The sequence below is a fragment of the Petromyzon marinus genome, chromosome 20 (assembly GCF_048934315.1).
Source record: "Petromyzon marinus isolate PM22_M1 ecotype Great Lakes invasive population chromosome 20, UKy_Petmar_22M1.pri1.0, whole genome shotgun sequence".
Lineage (NCBI taxonomy): Eukaryota > Metazoa > Chordata > Hyperoartia > Petromyzontiformes > Petromyzontidae > Petromyzon > Petromyzon marinus.
In genome coordinates, this window is record NC_133686.1 from 191364 (window position 1) to 210616 (window position 19253).

General features: G+C 58.8%; 2 protein-coding genes across 4 annotated transcripts; one reads left to right on the forward strand and one right to left on the reverse strand.

Moving 5' to 3' along the window:
* The first annotated feature begins 51 nt into the window (after positions 1–51).
* On the forward strand, positions 52–15974 carry LOC116944288 (exocyst complex component 3-like). 2 transcript variants are annotated; one of them, XR_004403076.2, is made up of 14 exons: positions 52–1755; positions 2751–2970; positions 4352–4540; positions 5231–5541; positions 5640–5821; positions 5947–6064; positions 6593–6718; positions 7059–7159; positions 11112–11222; positions 11731–11908; positions 12586–12708; positions 13529–13690; positions 14049–14149; positions 14286–14410. XR_004403076.2 is itself a non-coding variant. In XM_032957848.2 (14 exons), the coding sequence occupies exons 1-14, from the start codon at positions 1588–1590 to the stop codon at positions 14851–14853; spliced, it is 2307 nt and encodes a 768-aa protein (XP_032813739.1). In that variant the 5' UTR covers positions 52–1587; the 3' UTR covers positions 14854–15974. The 2 variants fall into 2 exon arrangements, 1 of the variants encoding a protein (XP_032813739.1); XM_032957848.2 differs by lacking the exon at positions 14049–14149 and adding an exon at positions 14661–15974.
* PIGM (phosphatidylinositol glycan anchor biosynthesis class M) lies at positions 15892–19214 on the reverse strand. 2 transcript variants are annotated; one of them, XM_032957850.2, is made up of 4 exons: positions 19053–19214; positions 18121–18303; positions 17083–17657; positions 15892–16520 (listed from the first exon to the last, which is right to left on the reverse strand). In XM_032957850.2, exons 1-4 carry the CDS (start codon positions 19092–19094, stop codon positions 15992–15994), a joined length of 1329 nt encoding a protein of 442 aa, XP_032813741.2. In that variant the 5' UTR covers positions 19095–19214; the 3' UTR covers positions 15892–15991. The 2 variants fall into 2 exon arrangements, with proteins under 2 accessions (XP_032813741.2, XP_075924316.1); XM_076068201.1 differs by lacking the exon at positions 19053–19214 and adding an exon at positions 18647–19046.
* Positions 19215–19253: the final 39 nt, after the last annotated feature.

Sequence of the window (19253 nt, forward strand, 5' to 3'; positions counted from 1 at the left end):
TCATCCCCCCAGCCCTGGGCAACTCGCGACCACGCCAGCCACGGGGCCCGGCTCGAAGGCGAGCGGCTCGCCAGCGGAAGGTTGCGAGTTCAAATCCTGGTTGGGGGATGACTCGGCACATCTTCATCCCTCTAGGGTCGATAAAACGAGTACCACGTTGTGAGGAAATCAACAGTGGTTAGATTCGGCCCTGCTATAGGAATGTAAACCTTCCACCACTCGATCAGGATAGCGGGAGGTGAGGTGTGCACCACCTGACTATGCAGAAGTATTTTTGACAGCAATTGCACAGCAGCTGCTGCTGCAGGATTATTGTTCCGCATGTTTACCTAGGAAAGCCTTACTGAGTCTCAATACTCTTTTTCAGGAGGATCTTTGAACATTTTCGCAGTAGGGGATGACGATTTCTGTGTCCTAAATGAGTAATTTGTGTTTATTTTTCACATTTGGAACATGACGCCGACACAATGGCCAACGCTTTTAATGATGTCACTGGTTCTTTAAGCTCGCGTATTATCTTAAGTTTAATAGACCGCGGAATTAACCAGGGCAGCCTGTCAGAATCGAACCGTGATCCTTTGCAACAATTAGCGAACGCGCTACAGCTGGGCTCTGCCTATAAGTCCCACCTCCTACCTCCCAAACAATGAAGCGCCAGAGTCGCTGCGCCCCTCGGAATTCCAGTTCTCCGTGCAGCCTCTCCTGTGCCTGCACGGTGCGCATGCAACGAGCTCGCAACGAGCGATGTGGGCTGTGCGGTGCCGCTTTCGCACGGTCTCAGCACAAGCGTCCGCTCGCCCCGATATCTTAAGCCAGAGACCTCGAAAACGGGCGAATGAGCGCACACAGCCACTGCCCCGTGTTTACCCGATGCAACCGGCACGCTGTGTCCCCACGGGACACATCCCGTGTCCTTGGGATGCTCTCTCCCGCCCGCCGTCAAGTCTCGTCCATTCCATCGCCCTCTCGTGGAGGAATCTGTTAGGGCCGTGATGACGTAGTTCTTTTCAATCATGCAATGGTCTTTGCGACCCGTGCCGTCATTAATTACCTCGCGTGCATTGCGCCACCGCATGCAGCCTCGCGCTGTTCACCAGCGGCGACCCCTGCGCTATCCCTCTCGATTGGGACCTCAGCACCAGGGACAGCGGCCTCAGCACCAGGGACAGCGGCCTCAGAACCAGGGACAGCGGCTTCAGCACCAGGGACAGCGGCCTCAGCACTAGGGACAGCGGCCTCAGAACCAGGAACAGCGGCCTCAGCACCAACGACAAATCTCGGGACCGCATGGAAGGGAGGGGCCAAGGCCTGTAGGGGCGGCCTTCTAGAAGGAAGGGTGGGGGGAGGCGCCCGTGGCCCCTTCTCCGCACAAAGGAATCGCAGTTGAGAGCAGCACAGCGCGGCGGTGGAGCGAGACCGTGGAGCGAGGCAAGGCCCCGAGGACCGGATTTCTCTAGCGGGACCGAAGTAGCGGCATCGCCCCCGCGTGGGGGAGCAAACAACACGCAGCGTGAATCCCTTCAGCTGTGGCAGCAGCAGCCCCGACTACCCAGGGAGACGGCGAGCCGGGAGGCCGCGTGCGCGGGGATGTCGGGTCACGTGCACGCCACGCAGCAAGAGACGGAGCGGCTGGCGCTGGGCACGGCGCTCAAGCGCGTGTCGCTCATGCTGCAGTACCCGGAGCAGCTGGAGCGCGTGGAGCAGTACCGCAAGCGGGAGGCGCGGACCACCGCCTCGCTCGAGACGCGCCTCAAGGTGCCCGCGCTCCACTCGGCGAGCCCTCCGCCCGTGTCAGTCGACACCGGGCCGAGTGTTTTATCTCATCCACGTCGCGTTCAACCACCGCACTGCGTGTCACAGCTACACAGCCATTCATGCACCCACACTCGCCCACTCGCCACACTGCAGGTAAGGTTACTTCTCTTTCTGCTTCTTCCCTTGCACTGCTCCACTTGGGAATTCGCTCTCCCATCATCGTCTCCTCTCCCAAGTTCTGACAGTAATCTTGCTACATTCAATGACACGTGTCAACTCTTATCAATTGCAACTTGCCAGTGTTGGTTGTTTCCGGTCGCTTGACGTTTTGGGCATCTAAGCCCTGTGCTCATGAACTGCGTTAAAGAAAAAAATCCTAAACACTGGGGCAGGGATGGAGGCCTGGCCCCCCGCTGTACCATCCGGGTTTAAATGTAGAATGTTCATGAAGCAGACAACACAATCACTCGTGTCGCTGTGGAGAATACGAGGAACAGAAGCAGCAGACAACCGCCGACTTCCCGTGTTTATCTCTCTCCAATGAATAGCGGAATTGTTTTAGACATCCCAGAGGCCCTTTCGGGCCTGCATAATTTCCGCAGCATTGGTTTTATACGGGCAAACACTGGAGCGGTTTCCACTCTTGACTCAACTGGTGAGATCTCGTGTGTCGAAACCTACCCAGAGTGTGTATTGAACCAATGCCCGTGTTGTGTCTGCAGAGAGACACAACACGGGCCAGGAGGTGTATACATCGGCATGTGTAGAGGCAGTGCGTGATTCCCTCATCGGGTACGACGTCGGCCTCGGAGATCGCGCGTGAAGCCACCGTTGGGTCTCTCGCTGCTCTGCTCGGTACGGGGACGCGATGGCGACACCGGCGCGCCAGGAGTGGCGCCACCATCGTCTCCTGAGCGCCACTCCGGCCGGGGCCGGCGCGGCCGCTCACAGAGAGCCCCTCGTCCTTCCCTCCCCTACCCGGTGCCGCCCCGCAGAGCGCCCTGCAGTCCCAGCTGGAGGGGGTGCGGCTGGGCCTGTCGCAGCTGCACGGGGCGCTGGCGCACGCCCGGGAGATCGGGCGCGCCCTGCGCGGGGTGCGCGCTGAGCGCGAGGCGGGGCTCGCGGCCCTGGAACCCCTGGGAGAGCTCCGCGGCCTGGCGGACGAGCACGGGCAGCTGGCGGCCGCCGTGGAGCACACGCGCATCATTATGAGCGGTACGCCCCCGCCAGCAGCAGCACGGACCCTGACACTAGCCCGAGCTTCCCCCCTTTGGCTGACGCGAGCAACGCGGACCCGCACGCACGGCAACGTGACCCACACGCACGGCAACGTGACCCACTCACACGGCAACGTGACCCGCACGCACGGCAACGTGACCCACTCACACGGCAACGTGACCCACACGCACTGCAACGTGACCCGCACGCACGGCAATGTGACCCGCACGCACGGCGACGTGACCCACACGCACGGCAACGTGACCCACACGCACGGCAACGTGACCCGCACACACGGCACTGGTTCTGACCGCGACGAGACCCCCGACCCGAGCCCACTGCACGGTGACGCCACACGACCCTAACTGTGCCGCCAACTCAAACGCCATCCCCCCCCCGCGACACAGAGGATGCGACCTACAGGCACCGGCATGGCAGGTGCCGCCAGGTGAGATCGTGGTGACACAAAGATGAGACGGGGGCAGGCTGTAGTGAGAGAGGGGTGAGGGCGGGGCGAGGCCGCTCCGTGCGGCTACAGGGACGCCTCCTGCGTGGCCCCCGGGTCACGGCCCCCCCATCCCCACACCCTCGATTCCCACGCCCCGGTTCGTGTTTGAAGCACGGAGTCCGCTCTGCGTTGCCCCCACGACCCCCGCGGCTCCCGCGTGTGTCCAGGGCCTCCCGTCTCCCGCAGTTGCCTCGTTCCTTGCGGATGCAGTAACCGCGCGTTTGCATGGAGGCGTCCGCCGTCCACGTTTCCATTCCTCTTAATTACAGGGAAAGGGCGCGAATCGCATCCATGGCTGGATATTCTGTGGAAGTCGCAACGTCCTGCTGCTGCTGCTCGTGTTGCTACTGCTGCTTCTGGTGCTGCTACTGCCGTCACTGCTGGTGCTGCTGCATGTCGCAGACTCGCATCTGGATAGCGCAGAGCAGGCAGGGGCGCGATCTGCCTCTCGGCACGTTCGCGACCAGCCAGTCAGACGGGGCGGGTGGGCCCAGCACCCGCACCAGCATGGTAATAACAACGTCAGGGCCATCGGTGTGTCATTGGCCACGTGTGTGTGCGACATGTGTAGGTGTTGATGTGACACGTGTCGTCCTTCCCCCGCACCGACGATAATCACGGTTGGCTACGTGCGGTGCGAACGAAGTTTAACATACATACCTGTGTGTTATGTGTGACATATAGGTACGTGGATATGTGACACGTGCGTGTCGGTGTTCCGTGTGTGTGATACGTGTGTATGTGTGATACGTGTGATACGTGTGTATGTGTGATACGTGTATGTGTGATACGTGTGTGTGATACGTGTGTGTGTGACACGTGTGTGTGTGATACGTGTGTGTGTGACACGTGTGTGTGTGCCGTGCGCAGTGCGCGAGCTGGAGCAGGAGACGCGCGACTGGATCGAGCAGGGGGAGCTCCTGGCCGCACACAAGAACCTCATGGAGCTTGAGCACTCGCGGGACAGCCTGCTGCTGCGCCAGCACCTCAAGGACGCGGGCAACGCCGCCAACCTGCACCTCATCCGCGAGTACTTCTCCTGCGCCGAGTCCCTCGCCGGTACGGATTCGGGGTGGCGAGGGCGGCGTGGCGCGGCAAGCTTTTGAAAACAGCGATGCCGTCACATCGCTCGCTCGTGTTCTCGCGTCGTGAAGTCGTCCGATCATTTCTAGATTTAAAGCTTTCGTGACTGTTAGGATCCATACTCTTTGGTTCTATTGGGTAAAGTCACGTAGGTGAAAATAAAATAACAAAAAATCACGACGTTTCGGCCACAACACAAGCGGCTTTCATCAGGTGAAGGGACGAGACTGTCTGGAGGACAGCGCTGGAGTGGAAGAAGCCACGCTTAGATCACGACCTTTAAGATGCCGCGATCACAAGCTTAAAGGTCGTGATCTAAGCGTGGCTTCTTCCACTCCAGCGCTGTCCTCCAGACAGTCTCGTCCCTTCACCTGATGAAGGCCGCTTGTGTTGTGGCCGAAACGTCGTCCGGTCATCTCGGCCCAGCCGTGGCCTACGAGACATCTGTGAAAAAGAGCCACGTAGCTCATCGGTTTCCTCCAGTCTCCAGATTCTGATTCTGAATGGGACTTAACATCCATCGTCCCGAATGTTTATCAGGCGACCTGTTCGCTCATCACGATCACAGCACCGGCCACGCGGAGCGCCCCACCCCTCCTCTCCACGCTGACCGCGACACGCGCGTGCCCCCCCCCCCCCACGTGTGCGCCCCCCACCACCGCGCAGGGGAACTCGCCAAGCAGCTCTGGCTCGTGTTGCAGCGTGGCCTCGGTACGGCGCGGCGCGACCCGGCCATGCTGGTGTCGGCGCTTCGGGTCATCGAGCGCGAGGAGGGGCTGGACGCGCTCGCGGCCGAGCGGCGGCAGAGCTCCGGGTTCGTCGCCCCGGGGCGGCCCAAGGAGCTGCAGCGCCGCTGCGTGGAGGTGCTGCGGCAGACGGTGAGCACGCGCGTGGAGAGCGGCCAGACGGACACGCGCGACGACGACAGCCTGTGGCTGGCGCGGCACCTCGACACGCTGCAGCGCCGCATCCTCGAGGTGAGCGCCGCGCACGCCGCGCCCCGCACGCCGCGCCCTTCGAGTGCGTGGTCGCTGGTGGTCGCCAATGGACGATGGTGGATGCTGGTGGAGCGCAGGATCTGGTGGTGGTGAAGACACTGATGGCCCAGTGCTTCCCGCCAAAGTACAACATCTTCTCCACAACGCTGAGATTCTACCACCAGGCGCTCGGCGCGCACCTCCAGGACATCGTGTCCGAGCAGCTGGAGGCCAACGAGATCGTGTCGCTGCTCACCTGGGTGCTGCACACCTATCCCAGGTACGTGCGTGCCGCGGCCGCGCCAGCCCACCGGCTGAGGGGCTCGTGGTGGGGGTCGGAGGGAGGGGCGCAATGAGGGACGCGTCGGAGGTATTGTAAAGACCCCGAATTGTGTCCGCCCGCAGCGAGGAGATGATGGGGCACCCCGACCTGGCCCCGGAGGCCTCCGTGGAGGAGCTGCCACCGCTGCTGTCACCTGGGGAGGTGGAGGCGCTGCTGCACAAGTACCTGCACACGCTCCAGGTGTCTCACGACGCGATGACAAAGACCCCCGTGTAGCCTGCACAGGCTGTTGCGGCAAGTGCTGTTAGCGAGCTCCTGTTAAGCTGTTAAGGCCGAAACGGCAGCGCCACGCCCGCATGTGTGCCAGACTAGGTGTACTTTGAGCCCATCGCGTGAGTGGTGGAAGGCTTGCTGGTAGGAAATTATGGGGCAGACCCATTGAGTAATTTGCGGTGTAATTTTTTTTATTTGGAAAAATCGGACCCTGACACCGGCACACAACGGCCTTCTCTTGCGAATGGTGTCACGGGATCTTTAACATTCACTGTGAAGGAGACAGCGTGTGGTAGTTTTAAGGTTATTACATCCGCAGTATTAACCAGGATAGCCGCTGGATTTGAACCGTGAACCTCTGAAACAAGCGGTGAATGCGCAACGACACATGCTCCCCTGCGCCATCGCAGTGTTTTAGCCGCATGTAAATGCGTTGTGGATGTGGTGTGGGGTGACGCGCGGGTGCAATGATGCGCGCGTGTGCGGCGTGTGCAGAGTAACGTGTGCACGTGGCTGGGCAAGGCTCTGGAGGCCGAGCGTCGCGATTGGATGCGGAACCAGGAGCCGGACACCGACCAGCACGGATACTTTCACACCGCACTGCCTGCCATCGTGTGCCAGGTGAGCCAGGGTCACGTGTGCCAGGTGAGCCAGGGTCACGCCTGCCAAGCGAACCAGGCAGTGCCAGGGCCCAGCAGTAGCGCATATGCTGCTCATTGCAGAAGTTCGCGGTTCGATGCGGCAGCTGGCCCTGGTTAACACTGTGGTATATTAATCATGTTGCAGTGGACGTTAAATATGCCGTGACGTCATTCAAAGACGAGTTGACCAAATCTGAAATCATCGCCTACAACTGTAAAAACCTAGCAGGACCCTAACCCTGAAAAAAATTGGTTCTTGGATAAACAGGCGGCATGGTAACGATCCGTGGTCATTGTTCCCGTTCTTTTGCCTGCCACAGATGCTGGAGCAGAACGTTCAGGTGGCCTCCCAGGTGAGTCCCCGACTCGTAGGCCGAGCCATGACCATCGGCCTGCTGGAGGTGCAGACGTTCCTGTGCAGGTGAGGAGGAGGGGCCGGGAGTCTCGATCCGGCGGTGCCATCTACCGCGGTTGTGCCTCGGCGTGTCACGACTGCGTGCGTGTCGGTGTGTTAGTTGGTGTGTGTGTCGGTGTGTGTGTTGGTGCGCGTGTTGGTGTGTGCGTGTTGGTGTGTGTGTTGGTGTGTTGGTGTGTGTGTCGGTGTATGTGTTGGTGTGTGTGTCGGTGTGTGTGTGTCGGTGTGTGTGTTGGTGTGTGTGTTGGTGTGTGTCGGTGTGTGTGCTGGTGTGTGTGTCGGTGTGTGTGTGTCGGCAAAACAACCCCCTACCTCCTCGCGGTGCCGGACGGGCAACTCTGTCGTGGACAGTGGTGTGGGGGGAGGTCCAATTGTGATTGGCTCCTCCCCTCATGGCATATGTGTCCACCACAGCGGCTAAACGGGGGCTCTGGACGGGTGCGAGGGGCTGGTAACCCCTCCACCTTCAATTAATTACCACTAAACCGCGAATTAAGTATATAACTAATAAGCTTGTGCCGGAGGCCCCGGGGGGCCAGGCGTCTATGACGTCTCCTGGCCAAACCCCAATTGGCGGAGCCAGGAGATTGAATATCTACCCTCGGGGCTCCTCCAGAAACAACGAAAAACCACTACGGGTGGCCACGTGGAATGTTCGAACACTCACTGCGGAGGAGAGGCTGCCACTCCTCTGTCGGGAGCTGGACCGGTACCGCCTGGATCGATGTGGCATTCAGGAGGTCCGGTGGACTGGCTCTGGCTCCTGCCACCATGAGGGGTGGACAGTCCTCTACTCGGGGCAGCAGACTGCCAAACAACAGGGTGTGGCTCTTCTTTTGAACAAAAGAATGAAGGGGGCGTGGGAGCGTGGCGGTGAGGTGTGGGAAGCTGTAAGCCCCAGGCTACTTTGGGCTCGCCTTCCCATCAACCGGAGGCGAGGAATGGTGGTCGTGGTTACTTATGCCCCCACCGAAGATGAACATCCGTGGAGGGATGCAGGCAAAGCCGATGAGTCAGATGCCTTCTATGACCTCCTGTCACAGGTGCTGGCTAAAGTGGCCCCTCGGAATAGAGTCATCATGTTGGGTGACTTCAATGCCCGAGTTGGTCATGATACTGGCACCTGGTCTGGAGTGATTGGAGGGCATGGGCCAGATCAGCTCAATAACAACGGTAGGAGGCTGCTAGATTTTTGTGCAGCCCATGGGCTTGTAATTACCAACACGCTGTTCAGGCATCGGCGCATCCACACAACATCATGGATGCATGCCGGGTCCAAGCAAGAACATCTGCTGGACTACATAGTGACGGACCAGCGGATGCGAGCCCATGTCCTTGACACCAGGACCTACCGTGGAGCTGATCTGCCCTCTGACCATCGACTAGTCATCTGTAAGATGCGCCTGCCATTCTTCCACTCCGGTGGTGGGTGTACACCCAGGACCCCATTCCAACCTAAAGTGGCCTGGTCTCAGTTATCTGATGAAAGTTGCAAGCGAGAATTTCATCATCGCTTGCGACTGGGATTGGCATCGTCCACGACTCCTCCTGATGTCGAGGGTAAGTGGGCGAGATTTAGGACTGTGACTCATGCAGCTGCAATGGCTGCTTTGGGTACGCGGTCCAGACCTCCCCAGAGAGCCTGGCTGACAGAGGTGTTCAGGATGGTTGAGAAAAAGCGACAGGCCCACTGTCATTGGCTACAGAATCCCACGTCAGAGAATGAGGAGGCTTACCACAGCCTTCGCTCGGAGGTTCGGAGAGCCGTGAGGCGCTGCAAGGATGGGTGGTGGTCGTGGGTTGCTGAGGAGATGGAGTCTGCCTCAGTGGCCCGTGATCACAAATCTCTATTTAACTCCATCAAAAAAGTAATCTGCAGCGCCACACCTATTACCATCATTAGGGGAAAAAACGGTGACCCAATCTCCGGCCCCCAGGAACACGTTTGCAGATTTGCTGAGCATTTCTGTGAGGTCCTGGGGGAGGGAAAATCCCTCAGCCAGGAAAACATCGTGGCACAAAGTGAGGATGACCCTGCTGAGGCTGCGGTGCCTCAAATATTGGAAGAAGTCACCCTCTGTGAGTGGCTGGCTGAGGTGCCATCTGTTGAGGAAGTACTGAAGGCGATCCGGAGTCTGAGACCAGGAAAGGCAGCGGGCAGAGATGATCTCCCAAGCGAATGCTGAGGGAGGGCGGCGTTTGTGCACAGACTGCCCTATATGACATCATAACAACAGTCTGGACCACTGGACAGGTTCCACAGGATTGGAAGGATGCCCTGGTGGTCCCCCTGCAGGGGCATCTCACTCCTCAGTGTGCCGGGAAAGGTCGTGGTAAGGATTATTCAACATCGCCTTGCCAGGCACGCTGAGGAGAGGCTTGCGGAGCCTCAATGCGGTTTCAGGAAAGGGCGGTCCTGCACAGATGCCATATTTTCTGTCCGTCTGCTACAGCACAGATGTAGGGAATTCCAACAAGACCTACATCTCTGCTTTATTGACCTGGTCAAGGCCTATGATACCATCAGTAGGCCTGGGCTCTGGGTTGTTCTTCGTGCTTTTGGAGTATCTGCCCCTCTGCTCACGATCATTAAGGACCTTCATGATGGTGAGCGGGCCTGGGTAAAACTACGTGCCCGGGAGTCAGAGCCATTCCCTGTACACCTTGGGGTGCGACAGGGATGTCCTCTGGCTCCCACATTATTTAACATCTATTTTGACCACGTAGTTCGTGAAGCCTTCAATAGCTGTACCGGGGGAATCTCCATATGGTACAGATATAATGGGAGGCTGATCGATGCCCGGGTGCGATCAAGGGATGGCTCCCTATTGCTCAACCACGTTATGTATGCTGATGATTTGGTAATAGCTGCTCAATCAGAGGAGGAGTTGGAGACGCTGTTGCTGAGACTGGAGCGTGCCACTAAGAGGTGGGGCCTTACCATCAGCCTTACCAAAACTAAGCACCTGCCTGGGTATTTTGTACCATCGGACCCTCCACCCCCACAACTCCCAATCGGTGATGGGGTAGTTGTGGAGAGAGTGGAGAGTTTCCCATACCTGGGCAGTGTGCTTATGACTGGCTCCAGTTTAACAGCAGAGGTCTCACTCCGAATCAGTCGAGCGGCAATATCTTTTCATCGGTTGCGTAACGCTGTGTGGAAGCTACCTGGTCTGTCGCTCCGCACTAAGCTTCAGGTCTTCTCGGCCACGGTCATTCCCTCCCTTCTCTACGCTTGCGAAACGTGGACCCCCCTAATGGAACATCTTCGCCGGTTAGAAACATTTAGGCTGGCCTGCCTACGATCCATCCTGGGTTTAACCAGACTGGATTGTGTGAGGAGCTCACAAATCCTTTAAAGATCTGGGCAAGGTCCCATCGGTGAGCTCCTCCGGCGGGGAAGGATGCGATGGCTGGGTCATGTAGCCCGCATGCCCAGCCACCGCATGCCGCAACAGCTTTTGTTCGGCCGGATTGAGGGGGCTAAGCGGGCGCGGCACGGGCTAGAGAAGAGATGGAGTGATGTGGTACAGGAGGACGTGGAGCTGAGTGGACTTGCCGATGACTGGTACCAGCGGTGTCAAGATCGGCCTCTGTGGAGGAGGCTCGTGAAGGACGCTACTGGGCAGTTGGAGGCAGTCGCCCTCCAACAACAACGGAGGGCGGAGGAGCGACGCTCACAACAACGAGCGGAGCGCCGGGTGGCTAAAGCACAGCAGGTTGCCACAGTAGGGGGCACAGGTGGTGCATCAGCCAGTCATCTCAGTCAGTCGACCCGTGGCACCTGGGTCTGCCCCGTGACCTCCTGCCATCGGGCGTTCGACATTTCACGTGGCCTCAGGGTGCACATAGCCTGGCACAAGCGTCGTGGTGACGTCACCGCCACTTAGTGGCGAATGGCGGTTGTTGTTGTGTCGTTGTGTGTGTCGGTACACGTATCCGCGCTCGTCGCCTCCAGGTACCGCGCGGTGCTGGGCGGATATCGGCAGGAGCACGTGCAGAACCGGCAGCTGCCGCCCTTCTACGTACAATACATGACGGCCGCCACCAACAACTGCCTTGCCTTCAAGTAGGTGGCGTGAGCCAGTGTGTGCGTCCGTTAGGCTCCGCACACGGCCAGGTCGAACTCAGCAACTCTCCTCCAAGGTTCCACAACTCCGATCCGCAGAGCAGAACTGGATATGACCAACGCCTGTTCCCGCCGTTCTCCCACAGGGCTCGCGTCCCGGCCTCACGAGGACGATGTCCCCACGGTGTGCGTTCGTGCGTGCGCTCGTGCGTGCGTGTGCGTTCATTGCACGGAGTGATGGCGCAACAGTCGGCGCACTGCCGCTACGGTTCCAGTGACCGAATTAGTTTTACGCTCAGTCGACATCGGTGACAAATATCTGAAACGCTCCCGAGCCTCCCTTGCGTCAACTCATCGTCGCTTAGGAGAAAAAGGCGACAGGGCGTAGCGCCGGCCACCCACCCCCTCGTGCACCACTGTGCCGGCCTTCAAAGGCGCGACTCGCCTGGACTCTCCCAGGCGGTCTGTCAAGGCTACCCGGGGGGGGGGGGGGTCTTTGTCATCGCAGGGAGTCAATGAGGCAGCTCCTGGAGAAGCGGCCGACATTCGGGGCCCCGGGGGTGGAGGGCCCTTCCCAGGAGGCCACCCCCGTTCCGGCGCGATTGCCCGACCCGACGACGCAGCTGGACGGCATCGCTGCCGACGCCTGCGAGTACCTGCTCGACGAGGTGTTGCTGGACATCGAGGTGAGGCTCCCGCGGGGCCCGCCGGGGCGACAAACCGGACGGTGCGCAGGTGGTGCGATGGCACCCGGGCCCAGAGTCCCGAGGGGCCCAGAGTCCCAAGGGGCCCAGGCACCGGGCTACGAAGGGGGGAAATTGGACGTGGGGCCCCATCTTATTCCGTCTACCTGGGCCCCTCGGAGTGACCACACTTCACCAATGGTCCGGTGAGATCCGGTGAGCTCTGGTGAGATGTGGCTGGTGCTGTGAAGCGGCCCGTGCGAGCGAACAGAACAGAGCAGAGCAGCAGAGACACTGCGCTTGTACGTGCAGGCACGCGGTTACTGGGCGCGTATATTTTTGTTTACGTCGTGTGCATCATTTCTGGGTGTGTACGTTCTCCAGTGTGTGTGTACGTGTGCTGGCATGCATGTTCTCAAGCACAGCGGCTCCCAACAGGCCGTGGGAAGTGCTGCGTCGAGCGGCTGCAGACCCCATGATCGGAGTCGGTTGCATTCTGAAGGAAGCTGTTGGTACGCGGCGGTCTGTAATGGTTTGGAGGGTTGACAGTGACAGCGCGTGGATTTAGAAAATTCGGGAACTGCTGCTTGCTCGAGTGCGCACGCTTGTCTTTGTGTGTGCGCATGAATGCGTGTGCACGTGTACTTGACAGCGAGCACGTGTGCGCGCGTGTGATGCAGCCCCTGCTGCAGGAGCTGCTCACCAGGGCCTGGGTCTCGAGCTCTCGCGCCATGGACACCATCTGTGCCACGGTCGAGGATTACTTCAGCGACTTTTCCAAACTCAAGAAGCCGTACCTGCAGGTGCGCTCTCGTTGGCTCGTCCTGCACACAAAGACAGGTCACGGGAAAACCCAGGTGCCATGGCTTCACTGAGATGACTGGCAGATGCACCACCTGTGCTTCTCACCGTGCCAACTTGCTGCGTTTAGCCGCTCCACTCGCTGTTGTGAGCGTTGATCCTCCGCCCTTCAGTTGTTAGAGGGCGACTGCCTCCAGCCTCTGTGTCTTCTCCACAGAGGCCGATCTTGACACCGTGAATACCAGTCATCGGCAAGTTCACTCATCTCAACATCCTCGTGTACCACATCAGCCCATCTCTTTTCTAGCCTGTTCCGTACCGTTTAGCCCCCCTCTATCCAGCCAAACAGAAACTGCTTGAGCATGCGGTGGTTGGGCATGGGGGCTGCATTACCCAGCCAATGCCTTGCTTGTCGGAGCTCACCAATGGGAGTGTGTTCAGATATTTCAAGGATCTGTAAACCTGGCCCAGATATTCCATTCGAGGGGTCCACGTTTCGCAAGCATAGAACAGGTCGAGCATAACTGAAGCCAAGATGACCCAAATCTGTGTGGAGCGACAGGCCAGGTAACTTCCACACAGCATTACGCACATTCGACCACTCCCTCTATCACGCTTCCGCACTCACGTGCACAAACCTTTCAACACGACCCCCTTCAACTCTCATTTTAGACTGCTTCGTTAATGTCATCTGTCCCTCTGGATTCCTATGGAACCATGCGTCTCCATAGTGTCCCTCGTGTCCCCATGCATTCCTGCGCATCCCTGTGAGTCCCCGCACGTTCGCTCCACGCCCACACCCGATCTCCGTGGCTCCTGCAGGAGCTAACGGAGCGCGCTCACCGCCGACTCGTCAGCGAGTTCGTGCGCGCCGCCGTGCAGCGCCGCGTCTCCTTCAAGGGCTGCGAGGAGCGGCGCGAGGCCGCCGAGAAGATGGAGTGGGAGGCGCGTCAGCTGAAGCAGCTCTTCCAGAAGCTCTCCCACGTGAGCGTCTCAGTCGTTGCTTGAGCTCTGCAGAGGTCGCGCGCGTGGGGAGCGGTGGTGTAGCGGTCAGCGCTACGCTGCGCTACGAACCCGGCGACTCGAATTAGATTTCCGCTCACGGCCAACACCGGTGACGATTATCTGAACTGGTCCTGGGCCTCCCCGAGGTCAACTCAGCCTCAAATGAGTACCTGGTGTGATGTGTACACTTCGCCACTAGGGAGACATAGGTGGCTGGGCGTGGTGCTGGCCACCCACCCCCTCGTGTGCCGTGCCGGCCTTCATAGGTGCTCGCTAACGGCACTTGTCCCAAAAATCTGTGAAGGCGATACGGGGGATCTTTGTCTGCGTGGGCCAGCGGGGAGCAGGGGTGCCGTGACCTGCGAGCAGCGAGCCTGCCACACCTGCTTCTTCACGTGCTGGACGCCCCACCTTCGTGCACCGCATCGGTCTTAATAGGTGCTCGCTAACACTTTTCTCAATAGCATAAGGGCTACACAAGGAATTTTGAGCATATTCCGGAGAGTGTGCCACACGCCTGTGTATGTGTGTATTCCCTGCGTGCATGTTCTCTCGTGCGATCATGTGTGTGCAGGGCCCACTGAGTGAGGATTCGCTGAGTGACGTTATCCCGGCCTTGGCCGAGCTCGTGCGCCTCAAGGACACCTCTATGCTGTGCCTGGAGATCTCGGGCCTCCTTCACAAATACCCCGACGTGCGGTGAGGCTGCACGCACGCGGCCCCACGCACGCAGCCCCAGTCCCGCACCCTCACGGCCCAATATTTCCTCACCATCTCCTCACCACAAACCAACGACTCCGAAACAGGCGCCATCTAGTGACGCCAGTGTACGTTCGACACGCGGGTCGCTCCGTCAACGCGTACATTTGAAAATCACGGCCACATCGTTGACGTGCAAGGTCAATGTGGCCGTGAAAGATCCTCCGTGACCCCTGACCTCTGCCCACAGGGAGGAGCACATCTGGGCGGTGCTGGCACTGCGTGGCGATGCCACCAGGGACATGCGGCTGGTTCTCACCGAGTGCATGATGCAGCGTCGGGCCCACACAAGTGCCCCCGCAGCGCCTCCCAGCGTCGCCGCACTCAACTTCTTTGCCGACATTCCCGTGACGAGCCACCTCCTGCCCCAGCTCGGGAAATGAACCGAGTGCGCAGCGACGAGGTCAAGGGCGGGAGATCGAGAGAGCCCAGTCTCACGTGGAGACACAAGCTCGCTCAACGATCAAATACAACCCCAACCACGACTCCAACCTCAATAATGACTACAATCCCAAATCCAACCCCAACCGCTATTACCCACTGTCCAGCCCCCATCCTGGACTCAAAGCTGCTACAGTCAATCCGGGACTCCTAATGCCTTGACTCACGAAACCCAAGCTCCCTCCTCCTCTTCCCTAGACTTTAAGCCTTACCCCTCACTCTCAACTCATAACCGCAACAAATGAGCCCCCAAACTCTTAGGCACCCACAGGCCTTGTTCTGCCAGCTGTTCTGTAGCGTTGCTTGCAAGGCTCATGAGGCCGTGTGCACATTTACTCCTGACAAGAGCCCCATTTGATCAAAACAAAGCCCAGCAACAACCTCAAACCCTGAATACAGCTAAGTAGCGCTTATTCGATATCACCTTCTTCCTGTAGTGATGCGCATATACTCACAAAGACAACAGGCACACACACAACAATGATCTCCCGTATAGCATTAACAGACTCTTGGGGCAAGTGCTGTTAGCGGGCACGGCACACGAGGGGTGGGTGGCCAGCACCACGCCCAGCTACCTGTCTAACCAGTGACGATGTAATAATTTGAGGCCGAGTTGACCTAGGGGAGGCCCAGGACCGGTTCAGATAATCGTCATTGGGGTTGACCGTGAGCAGAATCAAACTCGGGTCTCCAGGTTTATAGTGCAGCGCTCCAATCGCTGTACGACCACTCACCCCACACAACACACACACACAGACATATACACTCACATTGGGTGTTGTCCCAGCTATTACAGTCCTACAGTATTAAGTAGCGTCCAAGTATTAATGGGGTCCATTTGTAATGTTGGTGCTTAGAACGAGTGTTGGTCCTTTAGGCTTGTGATCAGTGGTGTTAGTGGTGCCTAGACGCTGGTGTTTCAATCCGGCAACACCCCTCGTCCCTGGATAAGTACGTGTAACAAGAGACGACTACACATATGATTTTATCCCTTTATGAAAATATCTACAAATGAAGGCAGTTTCGCGTTGTTTCAGTTGCCATAAAGCCATTACAAAAGCCACGCGTCCTGTCGGCTCTTCAGCTGTTCTTGAGGTTGTGCGCCGGGCGCGGCGGGCGGTAGTGCACGATGATCTGCTGCAGGACGACGCAGTTGACGATGAGGAAGAGCAGCCCGGCCGCCCAGACGGAGAGGAACACGTTCCACCCCTCGAACTCGAGCAGGTACGCGGGCAGCAGCCACAGGGCCTGCCCGGCAAACCACGCGGCGAGCAACGCCAGCCCCCTCCGTCGGGGCAGCGCCAGCGAGGGCAGCACAGGGGGCAGCAGGCACAGGTACCACAGGAAGTACTGCGACGTGCACACCTTGTTGAAGGCCACGAAGGCGACCGTGACAACGAAGCAGCAGAAGGGGAGGTCGTCTGCGTAGCGGAGGCTGGCGGCCGCCAACACCGCCGCCTGCGGCGCGAACGCAACCAGCCCCATGGCGCCCGCGCGGCCCGACTCGCCGGCCAGGTACAGCGCGTAGAAGTACGGGGAGAAGTTGTGGCGCGTGTCTCGCCGTGTCACGTGGTACAGGTACGTCTGCTCCACGAACTCCCAGCCGTAACTGCGGGTGCGGAGCAGAGGGCAGTGTCACAGCGGTGGCGCCAGGCCACGCACACAGGCAGGACACGCTCACGCAGCAGCAGCATCATCCTCATTGCAGGGCGACGGAGATACTCGTCGCCGCGTTCATCGATAACACGCCGCAGGGGTGACCCTGGTTGCTATGCCGCATTTGCCGGCCTGTGGGCGTAATCCAATCGAGATCAACACCACCTTAGACCTGGACAGGACCTTCTGTGCTGAACGAGACCGACCACAGTTTAAACGTCTACTCGCTATGGAGGCAAGTCATTGAGTTGTTACCGAAATAAATGAACAGTCGATTTTGTAACACTGTTGGCAGTCGTGTGCAAATAACAATCGACACAATCGTCAATTACTCAATGTTAAAGGAAAATATAAACAACAGCTGACATTTCGGGGAATAGCCCTTTTTTTAGTAGAGACCACGTCTCTTGGCTCCTCTGAGAGCCCAGATGGCGTTATCCATCATCATGGGCCTCGAGTGCATGGATTAGCACCCTCTCAGCGCCCGCACACAGCTCACGCGCACGCAAACGTACACGTAGAAGAAAAACGCGCTGATCGCCGCAAACACAGAAGCCGATGTCAGCGCGAACGTCCAGACGTCCTTGCTCCGCAGCGCTGCATCCACCGCCAGCACGGAGTTGTGCACGAGCCGCTTTCCCAGCCCCAGCGGCGGCGGCTGCCGCTGCTCGCGCCGGCCCCGTGCGGACTCGGAGGCCAAGGCGAGGTTGAGCACGATTGGCAGCGTGTAGATGACGGGGTAGATTTTGGTGTGCACCGCCACGCCGTGGAGGAGGCCCGCCGTGGCCACGCGGCCCCGGCGCAGGCTCCGCAGCGTGGCCAGCACGAGCAGCGCCAGCACGGATTCCGCATTCCCGCGGCACGACACGGCAGCCGGAATGGGATTCAGCAGCCAGCAGGCGGCAGCGGCGGCCAGGCCCGGCCGCGACACGCCGACGGGCAGCATGCCGAGCGCCAGCCACCCCGCAGCCACGTCGCACACGGCGAACAGGAGCTTGCCGAACGGCTCCGCCAGCAGCGCGTTGGGCAGAAGCAACCAAGCCACCAGTGGCGTGTAGCGGTAGGTCTCCCGCCGGTACGGAGACTCGCCCTGCGGGAAAACGAACGGCACCGGTGGAACGCAACGCCGCGACTCGGCGACGTGTGAGAGAGCGGAAGGGAGACGAGAGGGTTCCGGTTTTTCACGGGGGCCGAGACTTTCTGGGATGCGGCGAAGTGAAAAAGCGCGCTCCACCCGATGGCACTTTTGGTGTTATCTGCGCATGCACGGATTTCATCGTTCCATCTCCTAGGTGGAGGCCTCTCGGCCACATTCCACTCTTTGGCTGCCACTGTTATTCTTCTTTGGCCAGCGTCCATTACTTCAAGCAACGTGTCCTGCCCACTCACCTTTTTAATACAGTAGTTTGGGTCACGCTATTAATCTGTGTTCTCTAATCCACGTGTTTCTCTTCCCATCTCCACGCGTGCATCTGCCCGTGATTATTTGCGCACCTTTCTATCGACTTCGTGAACGAGCACGTTTCTGAACGTGCCACGGCCGCGTCTCTCACCCGCGCCACGTAGTGCGCGGCGTCCGTGAAGACGCGGTAGTCGACGTCTGTGAACTTGACTCGGTGCGTGCGGTCCTGGTACTCTCCGTACAGCAGCAGTGCCACGCGCAGTAGAACAGCGCCCAGTAGCACCCAGCCAGCACCGGCGGGGCGCCCGCACGCACGACCACCCCGCATCGCCTCCTACAGAAAGACCCACGCACACCCGCAGCACACCACATCCAGTATACTTCACTCCAAGCTATGGCTGTGGTAGCTACTGATAGTGGTGCACCCTCATCCACCCAGTCTACCACCAGGGCTTAATTGCTGTGCCATGGTTGTGGTGGTATTGGCTACGAGTCGCGTGCAACCGACTCCACTCTGCTAGCGACCCGGAAAATATTTGATGAGATTTTAATTCCTGGGCAGTGCGAGGCCTCAAGTTAAAGGACGAGTGATGATGACAACACAGGCTCAGCGCCCGGAACCGAGTCACCCAGAGCAGGTACAGAGGCACCCAGAAGTCAATGCTGCTGGGACCGACCTCGGGACAGCGGTCGAAGGGGCGAGAAATCTGCGGCGTGGTTCCCTCAACACTCGGTGACGATGGTGGCGTTAAGGGCGATGGTGGTGCTGTTGGTTGTGACAATGTCAATGCTCGTGGTGGTGTTGATTGTGATGCTATTAATGTCGGACGTGAGGGTGTTTTTAATACTTGTGATGAAGATGCTGATGTTGACACTGATGTTGATATTTGTTGTGGTGTTAATTCTGGTGGTGATGTTGATTGTAACGGCAATGTTAACTTTGCTGGTGATGATAGTGATAATGTTAGTTGTGATGATGTTGATGGTCGTGATAATGGTGGTGTTGATATTGAATGTGGGGGTGTTGATGTGGGTAGCGATGGTGACGAGGTGAATGGTAATGCCATTACGCCTGACCCCCACCTCTTCGCTTCCGCTCCACGTGTCTCGCATTTCCCACCGCATATCCGCACGTGGCAGCGCGTGCTGCCGTCTGAATGGCTGAGACCGCGGACGGAAGCGTCCCCGGAACCAATCATATCAGCGTCCGCTCGGAGAGGCGCGCTCGCGATTCAGCCAATAAGAGGCGGGGGCCTCATCTAAGCTGGGAAATGTGAATCGGGG

Coding starts and splice junctions, on each gene's coding strand:
- LOC116944288 (XM_032957848.2), top strand. CDS start 1,588: ATGTCGGGTCACGTGCACGCCACGCAGCAAGAGACGGAGCGGCTGGCG. Junction 5,822..5,946: donor GTGCTGCACACCTATCCCAG/GTACGTGCGTGC, acceptor GTCCGCCCGCAG/CGAGGAGATGATGGGGCACC. Junction 12,709..13,528: donor TCAAGAAGCCGTACCTGCAG/GTGCGCTCTCGT, acceptor TGGCTCCTGCAG/GAGCTAACGGAGCGCGCTCA.
- PIGM (XM_076068201.1), bottom strand. CDS start 19,036: ATGGCATTACCATTCACCTCGTCACCATCGCTACCCACATCAACACCC. Junction 17,658..18,120: donor CCGCGCACTACGTGGCGCGG/GTGAGAGACGCG, acceptor GTTTTCCCGCAG/GGCGAGTCTCCGTACCGGCG. Junction 16,521..17,082: donor AGCGCGTTTTTCTTCTACGT/GTACGTTTGCGT, acceptor CCGCACCCGCAG/TTACGGCTGGGAGTTCGTGG.